General features: G+C 49.0%; 1 protein-coding gene across 3 annotated transcripts in view; it reads left to right on the top strand.

Moving 5' to 3' along the window:
- The window catches only part of Tnnt2 (troponin T2, cardiac type), a 17270-nt gene extending 15052 nt beyond the window's left edge, over positions 1-2218 (top strand). For all 3 annotated transcript variants that reach the window (XM_031383937.1, XM_031383930.1, XM_031383944.1), the window contains 4 exons: positions 621-730; positions 1276-1366; positions 1626-1666; positions 1969-2218. In XM_031383937.1, the coding sequence (XP_031239797.1) occupies positions 621-730; positions 1276-1366; positions 1626-1666; positions 1969-2014 (288 nt within the window). In that variant the 3' untranslated portion in view covers positions 2015-2218. The remainder of the gene's footprint in view (positions 1-620; positions 731-1275; positions 1367-1625; positions 1667-1968) is intronic.
- Positions 2219-10551: the final 8333 nt, after the last annotated feature.

The following is a 10551-nucleotide window of genomic DNA, read 5'->3' on the forward strand; positions in this document are numbered from 1 at the left end:
TTTTATGCATGGAGGCATCAGAATATTTCGTTTTAGATATCCAAAGTCCCTAGCTCTGCTGGTGTGTCTCCGTGCTCACAGTGACCGTGCGAGGCAAACCCAATCCAAATGACACTTCCCTAAGCCCCAGACCTGTGCTTGGCATAGCGCGTAGCCTCTGCCGAGCAGTGAATCACCTTTCCTTACTGTCTCCTGTCTCCCACCCCGCTTCTCTCCGTGTCTCTGTGGCGGTCTTGGTCTTTCTCTCTGGGTCTTTCTCTCATGGTTTCCTGGTTTAGCAAGCTCAGGTGGGTACAAACCTCTAGTCCTCTTCCTCCTCACTGTAGCTTTAGAGAGCTCCCTGGGAGGGGAGCCCACCTTGTTGGAGGAGGAGTTGTGGGAGGAGGGAGTCTGGACGGGACTGGTAAGGCACCTAGGCCCTTTCTTGCCCCTGCCTCATTTTCTCTGTGTGTGTGGGGGGGAAGTGGATCCAGAAGCTCATGGTGTGTCATGTTGCTAGAGCAATAGGAGAGGAACCCAATTTTCTGCAGATCTGTCCCTACTCCCCAGGGTTTTGGGAGGGTCAGGGACAGGGAGGAGCCATCTCTAGCCAAGTGTCCCCCGCTCACCATCCCCTTCAGACAGAGCGGAAGAGTGGGAAGAGACAGACAGAGCGGGAGAAGAAGAAGAAGATCCTGGCAGAGAGGAGGAAGGTGCTGGCCATCGACCACCTGAATGAAGACCAGCTGAGGTGAGGTCGGCTGCTTGGGTGGCCCCCTGGCGCTCTTCCTAAGCGAAGTGGAAGGTACTTCTCACTGTAAGCCGCCAGAGGGAAGCAGTCCCTCACACATTTGCCAAGGCTCAGTACTAGCGCTGGCACTAGGCCTCAGCAGGTCAGGCTTCCCCGTGTGAACTTTGACGACAGGGAATGAGAACCGAGCAGGCCCTTGTCTTGTCTGAGCTGCTGCTCCGTCACATTCCCACGGGAGGGGGGAAGCTGAACTAGATGCTCTACTGTGCCATGAAGGCTTCTCCTCAACTCCCAGCTCTCTCTCTTCTGGCAGCCCTTGGTGTCTGTCCCTGAACCCTGGGCACAGTAGCCAGGAGCCAGAATTTCAGAATGGCCAGGCCTATAGCTTAGGCTGGAGGCAGACACCCTTTGCAGACCTAAATGTGCAAGGACAGGCTGGGGCCCATGGAGGCTGGGTTAGGGCCAGGGTGAAAGGCCGACCAAGGCCGCTACAAACAGGCCTGTCTTTATGGCTCCTCACACCGCTTCCCTTGTGGCTCCTTCAGAGAGAAGGCCAAGGAGCTGTGGCAGAACATTCACAACCTGGAGGCTGAGAAGTTCGACCTGCAGGAAAAGTTCAAGCAGCAGAAATACGAAGTGAGACGCTCACTGTGCCTGTCCTGCCACGCTCCTGGTTTGACCTAGTCCCTGCCACTGCTGTCCCTCAGGTCCCTTTCTGTGTCCCCCGTCAGTCCACTCAACTCATGCACTGGTCTCCAACAGTGTTCCGGTGTTTCCCTCCTCCCTGTCTGCGCCCTTGCTTCTACACTGAACCCCCTTTCTCCTCCCAGGCCTCACTGAATGAGCCCCAACTTTCTCATTTTTCTTCCCTGCCTTTTTTTTTTTTTTCTCTCAGATCAACGTTCTGCGAAACCGGATCAACGACAACCAGAAAGTGTAAGTGTCTATGGCCTTTCTCTTTGCACAATGCATCCCGCTTTCCTCCCTTCCCATCTTGTTGTGAGGGTTCTGACCCCAGCTCTTTCTCCTCTCCTTTAGTCACAGCTTCCTTCTTTCAGCCTTGGGCACGGCATCCAGTGCAGGGTGGGATAGGAGTTGTCATATCCCAAAGCAGTTGTCATATACTACCCCTGCTCCAGAATGTTCATCTCGACCCTTATCTCCCCTTGCCAGCCCGCTGCCCCAGTGAGAACTGCTACCCCGTTCCCCCATCTGATGGTCTCTTGTTTCTCCTGCAGCTCCAAAACTCGTGGGAAGGCCAAAGTCACCGGGCGTTGGAAGTAGATGGAGCTGTTCTCGGCAAAGCTCTGCCCCCTGCCTGTGTCCTTGCCCTGTGCATCCCAGCTCTGGGTCCTCCTGGGCACCCAATGCAGACTCCTGTCTGGAATGTGAGAGCTGTCTTAGCTAGAAGCCAGTACTCTGCCTGACCCTCATGCCCGCACTGTGCCAGCAATAAAAAAACCAGCGCACCGCACCGCACACATGGAATGGTGTTTCTCCATTATTATTTTTTTTTAAGATTTATTTTATTTATTTTATGTGTATGAGTACACTGTAGCTGTACAGATGGCTGTGAGCCCAGAAGAGGGCGTTAGATCTCATTACGGGTGGTTGTGAGCCACCATGTGGTTGCTGGGATCCGAACTCAGGACCTTCGGAAGAGCAGTCAGTGCTCTTACCCGCTGAGCCATCTCACCAGCCCCAGAATGGTGTTTCTCATCCGCCCCCCCTCCCTGAGCGTCAGAGGAATTGAGACCCTCGTATCTGTCATATCTGTCCAGCCTGGAGGAACTTATGCCAGTCTGGTCTCCTTTTTTCCCACCTACAGCTGGGGAGAAGCAGATGTCCAAGTAATCCACATACATTCTCAGGACCCAGGAGGGAGGTGTGGACAGTGGACAGGGTTTGTAATTTTAGCCTCTGTGAGTCACCAGGAACAGTGCTGGTGGAAGAGGGCTGTCACACAGGGAGGGAGCATTCCCCATGTGAGTCATTTGCTGGTGAACAATGGGGCCTCTCTGGATGGTTCCTGTTTTCTTTCTCCTCCTGGCCTGGGCACTAAGAGTCCACTGTCTGAGGGGGCAGGGAGCCCTTGAGGGAGGGAAGAAGGCTGGTTTCATTGGGCAGCTGTTCAGGCTAGAGCTGCCAAGAGACTTGGCCTAGCCCACGTGCCTCAGTTTCCCCTTTCCATGATCTGCCTGTCTTCCAGGGCTTAAAGATCTCAGAGTGGGAAGAATAGCACAGTAGCACAGTTTCCAAGCAGGATAGAGGATCCACAAGAGGTAGCGGAGCACCCAGTTCAACTACTCCCTAGGACAGTCCTCCAAGCGGGCAGGTTCTCCTGTGCCACCAGGCCTCTCTCAGGCCTCCCGATGCTGGAATCCTTTCTCCCATTTTTTTTTTCCTTTGCTATCCATCAGCAACACCCTGTGAGTTTTGTCTCAGAACTTTGCCCTTGATCTCCGAGGCAAAGTGGATTCACCTCTCATTGCGCCGAGCCCAACTTGGGCCCAGCCTAGGCCTTCTAGCACACACTCTTAGATCAATCTATTTCAATCATTCATCATTGGAGAATGAAGTGTTCAAACACACAGGCTGGTGTGCAAGTGGGGTGGTGCGGTGGGGCGTGGGTGATGAGGCTGTATTTCACATCCAAACCCTATCGCATCCATCCTTCAGTAGCTATGCCCTGAGCCCTGACTAAATGCTGGACACTCTGTGGATCACAAAGGGCCGTGATAGGCATCCAAGGGCAGTTAGGGCCTCACCTGGCCATGGTAGGCAGGAGTGCATTTGGAGGAAAGTGTATCTAGTGAGCCCTAGTGGGAAGACGGGGAAATCCCTGGGAGACTTGTGTATGGAGGGCTGGAGGGTTTACAAGTCTTAGAAGCAGGAGGCAGCCTGTCTCCTTGCTCTATACTGCCCCCTGCCCTGTGCCCCCAAACCATATCTTTTCTCCTAAGGTCATCTGGGGTGTTGGGAAGATTTTTTTTTTTAACCACAAATGTTCACCATTTCTTTGTAATGAGGATCTTTGCCGTGAGCTTTTGGCTGTAGTAGTTCCCATGCCCCAACCCCAGTTCAGTTTTCCTTCGGTCATCCTCAGTCACCAAGAAGTGGAAACACAAGGAGTCCGAGAAGGTGTGGGTGAGGGGCAAATGAGAGTGGGGAACATACGAATAACTTTATTCCGACATATTAGTATTATTGTCCTATTTTCTTATCATTTGCTTTGCTAGCCTTTTGCTCTGCCTAATTCGTAACTAAAATGTCAGTGTGTGTAGGAAAACCATAACATATGTACATACGGCATGGTCCTAGCCCTGGTTTTAGATAGGAATGGTCTTTCCTCAAAAAAAATGGGAAGACTGATATATTTTGAAATACATAACATACAATACATTGTTATTAACTGGCAGGGCCTAAGAACTGATCTGCCCTCTGCCCCAGTCTCCCAGTTTCCCTAGTCTCTGCTTCTGTTAGCTCCAGTCTTCTAGGTTCTATGTCCAAGCGAGACCTTAACAACGTTTGTCCCTGTGTCTGCCTTACTCAGCTGGTATCATGCCTTCTAGGTTTATCCTACAGGCCAGGCCCCACATATGTCCAGGTCCTGCCCCCCATGGAGGCCCAACCAGTCATCAAGTGGAACATAACAGGCTAAACTGAGTTCTGACTCTAGTCTAGAGACCTGATGTCTATGGTCTTTACGGATCATGAAGCATTCACTAATACGTGGGGTTAAAGAAGGTAGTCCGGTCCCATCTCACTCATGGAGGAGAAAGTGCAAGAGAGTGTCAGAGTGCGGGGCCATATGTAGGTGATGAGCCAGGGAAGGAAGCCTTTCTAAGTTCAATAGACAAGGGTATGCAGTGAGGCCAAATGGCTCTAGGGAACAGAGAGACCATGGACGTGTACACATAAACACCCAGATCTATAAGCACAAGCATACACCATTATTTTATCCATTCCATACATTGCTCTTGTGTTCAACATGGAACTGGGTCTAACACCAGAGGTGCAAGGATGGCCAAGACTGGGCTGGGCTTCATACTATGTAAGAGTTGGGGAAAAGCCAGGGGGATGGGAATGGGGGTCTAGGCACACTCGACACCTTGGCTTCTGCGTGCCCATCTTTCTTGTACATCCCCAGGAACAACCTCTCTACCTCCCTAAGTTCCAATCTCAATCGACTATGGACTCCTGACCCCTTGTCTCGAGGGGTTCAGCGCTCCTTGCTCCACGTGATCCTGGGTTGGGGTAGTAGGGACCCTTGCTCCATCCTGCCAACAGATTTGCTCTCAGACAACCTCATGTCCTGGGCAGAGCTCCTGCCTGCTGTGCCCACTTTCGAGGTGGGACAACTAAGAGCAGGTGTCTCCTGGGATCCACTTCCTTTGAGATCAACTCCGGAAGCTGCACACCCGTCCTTGCTCTGGACCTAGAACTTGTCAAATCGTGGTTTTTGCCAAGCTCTGAGTCTGGGAGCTTTGGGCGAGTTATGGCTGCTTCTGTTCCTGATTTTCCCTATCTAAAGGTGGGGTGGCTATGAGGGCTGACTGTGGTAATCTGTGGAGTAGTTAGGGTGATGCTTGCTGCAGATTAATTCCACAGTCAGTGTTAGCTACTGCTGCTGTTGCTCTGCTTATCAAATGGGATCAGTCTTTCTCCGGGGGCTCGAGGTCTGGAGAAGCCAGCTTACCGCTGTTTCGTCTTGTCTGGAATTTTTCTCCCTGCCCAGACTGTGGAAGCTGCACTGGGCAGGCCCTCCTGCTCAGGACTGTCCTCTAGGTACAAGGTCAAGCTTGTCCCGAGCCGAGCTGAGCTTGCTTTTAGGCAGGCCTCCACGTGTGAGTGTGCAGCCCAGTTTCTGGGAAGGGTGAGACAAAAAAATCCCAGCTTTGTTGGGCCCATCCTGGTGGGGGATGGTGCTCAGGTTGGGGTTTAGAGTCAGGCCCACTGACGGGCTTGACTTGGAGCTGGGGAGAGGCTGAGATTGGGGAGGAAAGCTGGATCCCAGGTGCCCATAGTCCACTTGACCTGCACAATGTGATCTCTCTCTGAAAGTTCAGCCTGCCTGGTAATCCTACTGAGAGGGAGATGGGGGGGAGAGGAGAGAGGACACTGCCACTCATCTAGGACAGTTCACTCCCTCTCTGCACATGGGGCCTTGCAGATTGAGGAGCACCCCAAACCACCCCAGATTGTAGTATCTGGGCCAGAGTTGTATTCTCCTGTGAACTGGCTGGGGGTAAACCTGGGTCAGGATGCAGAGCTCAGTCCAGGGACTCAGCTCCCTTTGTCACTCTCCTGCTTTCCCAACCCTGGACCTGATGGGAGATGTGGGGTCCAGTGGAGGGAGGCCAGACTTAAGAGGGTGCTCAGGAGTCATAGAATGCACAGGCTCAGCCAGGTAGGTAGGTGGGCAGAGCAGGGCCCATAATAGCTCATTCCTAGGCCTTGGCTTGGTGAAGGGTTTGTGGATGATGGAGTCACTGATTAGACCTGCCATCTTACTTTCTAGTAAGAAGGGGTTAACCTCCCCCACCTCATTCTTTTAAAACAGTTAAAAAAATTACAGTGTGTGTGTGTGTGTGTGTGTGTGTGTGTGTGCGCATGTGAATATGTGTGAATATCAGCTAACAGCTTGCAGAAGTCAATTCTCTTCTACTGTATGGGTTTCAGGGATTTCCCCTCGGTCTTCAAACTTGGCGCAAGAACCTTTCTTCACTAAGTCACCTTGTAGCTCTCTTTACCCCGATTTTTACTCTCTCGTGCCTCTCAATGCTCTTCCTAGCCCCACGGTTTCTCCTTCCCAAGCTCGCTCTGCCCATCTTTCTGGGTTGTGGTCCGTCCCTGTTTCCTCTGGCCATATTCTTAGTGCCTCCTTCATGTTTCCCCTTGGAGATGCCTCACACTCTTCCCACCAAGGACTTATCCAGGCTGTGATTCCCCAAAGTCAGCTTCAGGTGCCCCCCCCAACAACCCTCCAGGCTTAAGCCTCCCTCCCAGGCTCCACCCACCAGCTCACCCCAGGTTCTCAGCCTCCACCCCAACAGCGACAGGAATGTAAATGGCTCTCAAATGAAGACTCAGGAGAAAAATGTTTCCACGCTTGTGCAAAGCACCCCAGGCCCTGGGGAGTGGGTGTGTATTTGTCGTCTCCCCATCCCACCCCGCCCCACCCCTACTCCACCCTGTGGCTCCACATTCAGCGCTGGCCAGGACCACAGCAGCCACACCTTAAGCTCCTGCCAATCTCAAAGTAGTTTCCTCTGGAAAGTCAGGCCTGGGCAACGTAGCGCCTTGGTCAGGCTGGGCTGCTCTTAAGGAAAGCAGTGGGCAGGCAGAGGGGTGGGGAGGTTCCCAGGCTGAGACCTGCTGAGTTTGTGCTGGGCTGGCAGAACAGAGCGACAGGTGTGAAGGCCTGTTGAGGATGAGTCGTCTCACCTCATCCTCTTCCCACCCACCATGCCCTGCCAACTCCCCAAAGAGGCTGGCAACTGGAATGAACATTTTGGGGGAATGAACAAAAGTGTTTTTCCTTGAGAATTTGACTCGGAACCCTTTAGTCCCATGACTTTGGCCCACACAGGGAATGAAGGAGTGAGTGTTGGATTCCCTGGAGACACAGGGTATAGCTAGCTATGAGCTATGGATAATACTAATAATTCCCCATATATTGGGAGTCTAGAGTGTGCTAGGCACTGTGCTATGTAAACTTTGATTACAATAGCATGCAAACTTAAGTTCTACATAAGTAACCCCATTTTATACCCAAGGGAATTGAGCCCCAGAGAGGTTGGGTGACTCATCGTATGTCACACAGGGCAGGGATTACTTTTATTATGATTGCAGATAAGATCATTTTTTATTATGATTTTAATTATTTGCACGACGCACTTTCTATATATGACGAGGACAAAAGAAGAGTATTTATATTTTCAAGAGGATACTTTGTGTTCTAGACAACAGCCATTTAAATGATTTCTGATTGCGCAAAGCAAAATACATGCGCATCAATCCTTGTAATAGGAAAATTTTGTGTGAAATAGTGGGTACAAATCTATCAGTTGGAAACTTTGATCTCTCTCTGGCCAGTCAGATGTTTCACTGTTATCAGTCAGGCCATGGTTTATGAATTAAAGTCCTTTTCTCATTTAGTTGTGGCTGCCGAGTCCCTCGTCTTCTTACATAGACTGGGCCTTTCTTGACACCCAGAGCCCTAGCTCATTCATAGATCCTCATTCCTTCCCAAACAGATCAAGTGACTATGGAAGTTATTCCCACAGCGGGCAGACTGTATAGAACTTGATTGGTGGACATCAAATAGTAACATGACTGGAATGTATGGTAAAAACAGACATTATCTTTTGCAATTGTCAAGTCCTGTAACAAACCAAACTGATAGCTTTTTTATATAGCAAACACTTCCATCTTGTAGCTCACAGACTGCGTGTGCCCCAGGAAAGTGATAGGCGTGATCCAACGCATTCGTAGACGGCAACAGCGTCTCACTCTGTCAAAAGGTTTTTCTTGCTTTAGAAGAACTTCTCTTTTAGAAGGTCATGAGGCCAGGTATGACAGCACGCTCCTTTAGGAGCAGCACTTAGGAGGCAGAGGCGAGCTGATCTCTGTGAGTACGAGGCCAGCTTGGTCTACATAGCAAGTTCCAGGATAACTAGGGATACATAGAGAGATGCTGTCTCCAAACAAACAAACTAACTAACAACTAACTAACTAACTATCTAAGTAATTAAAAAGCATAATGGGTGAGGGGCCACCCTGAAAAGATGGCTCAGTGGTTAAAAGCACTTGTTGCTCTTGGAGAGGATCTGGGTTAGGTTCCCACACAGTGGCTCACAACCATTAATAGCTTTGGTTCCAAGGGCCCTGATTCCATCTTCTGACCTCTCTGGGCATCAGGAATACATATAATACATGTATATATATGCAGGCAAACGTACACAGAAAATAAAAAATAAATCTTTAAAAATAAAGAGGGATAATGTACTTAACTAATACACTCATAGGTGTAAGCATCGAGTCTGTGTAAGTAATGACGGTTTCTTCCAGGAGAGTGTATTGATCTATTGATTCAGTCATTCTATAAGTTTAACACATGTTTATCGAGCACATCTCTATGCCAGCTACTGTCTGGTGATGAGGTTACCATGGGAACAGACCAACATGGAGCTCTACCTTCATAGACCCAGGGAGAGAGTGCTAATAAGTAGGCACTACACTAGTGAAAGCTAGAAAGAGATGTTATCAATAATTCATATGCAGTTATACCTGTGCATGCCTCTGTTTCAAAATGTGAAGAAGAACTCAGAGAAAGAGAAGATGCTCCATGTGGATGTGATCTAGCTGAAGGTCTGATGAACAAGCTTCCTTGCAGAAACCTTCATTGGGTTTGGTTCTCAGGGTTGTCAGCAGCTAGCCATAGGAAGAGAGTGGGGAGGATGTTGGCAGCAGAGAGAATGGCAAGGAACGTATGTGGTCAAGGTACTGAGAAGAAGCCAGAAAGGATGGGAGAAGAGATTGAGAGTTTTTAGCAAGAATGAAACATACTACTTTATATATGTCTGCCTGTCTTTCTATCATCTATTTTCTATCTATCTATCTATCTATCTATCTATCTATCTATCTATCTATCCATCTATCTTTTATCTATCTTTCTATCATCTATCATCTTTCTACTATCTACCTATCATCTATCTTTCTATATTCTATCATCTACTATCTATCTTTCTATCATCTATCTATTTATCTATCATTTATCTCTTTCTATCTTCTATCACCTACTATCTATCATCTACTATCTATCTATTTATCTATCAATCATCTATCTATCATCTATCTATCATCTATCTACTATTTATCTATCTTTCTATCATCTATCATCCACTATCATCTTTCTACTATCTAACATCTGTCCATCTATCTTTCTATCATCTATCTATCTATCTGTCTGTCTGTCTGTCTATCTATCTATCATTTTTCACATATAAGAAAAGGCCTATTTAGCCCAGTCTATAACTCTATGTATCTGAACATAGCCTTAAACTTAAGACACTCTTCATCACTAAAGTACTGAGATAATAGCACAGATCTGTGTCACTATGTAGCTCCTACACTTCTACACACACACACACACACACACACACACACACACACACACACACACACACACGGTCAGGAAACTAAAGAGAGAGGGAAAAGGAGAGAGAAAGAGATTATTAAATTAGTCTTACCTTCTTGTGGGGTGGCCTTCAACAGCCCACAATCCTCCTGCCTTAGCCTCCTGGGTACTGGGATTACAGATGTGCACAGCGAGGTTAGCCTGACTTATGCTTTAAAAAAATCACCTTGGTTAGAAGAGGGCCAGAAGGGACACAGGGAGACTGGACAAGTCAGTGATGTGGGCAGGTAGTGGAGTAAGAGGAGAATGGGCCTGGACAGAGTTAAAGTGAAGCCCACAGAATCAGGGAAGAAGTGTGTTGCATCCCCTCCCCCTTCTCATCTCGTCCCCTCCCCCCTCCCTCATGCTGTTCTCTATAACACCACCCTTCTGCTGTTGTCACCTTGCTTTCTAAGATATGGTCTCTCGCTGGCCTAGAACTCACAAAATGGGCTAGAGTGGCTGGTTAGTGAGCCCCACATTTTTCTACTTCAGAGAAGGAAAAATATACAATTAAGTTTTCCTTTCCTTTCCTTTCCTTCCCTTCCCTTTCCTTCCCTTCCCCTTCCTTTCCCTTCCCTCCTTCCTTCCTTCCCTTCTTCTTTTCCTCTTCCTCTTCCTCTTCCCCTCCCCTTCCTCC

The sequence above is a fragment of the Mastomys coucha genome, unplaced genomic scaffold (genome assembly GCF_008632895.1).
Source record: "Mastomys coucha isolate ucsf_1 unplaced genomic scaffold, UCSF_Mcou_1 pScaffold1, whole genome shotgun sequence".
Classification (NCBI taxonomy): domain Eukaryota; kingdom Metazoa; phylum Chordata; class Mammalia; order Rodentia; family Muridae; genus Mastomys; species Mastomys coucha.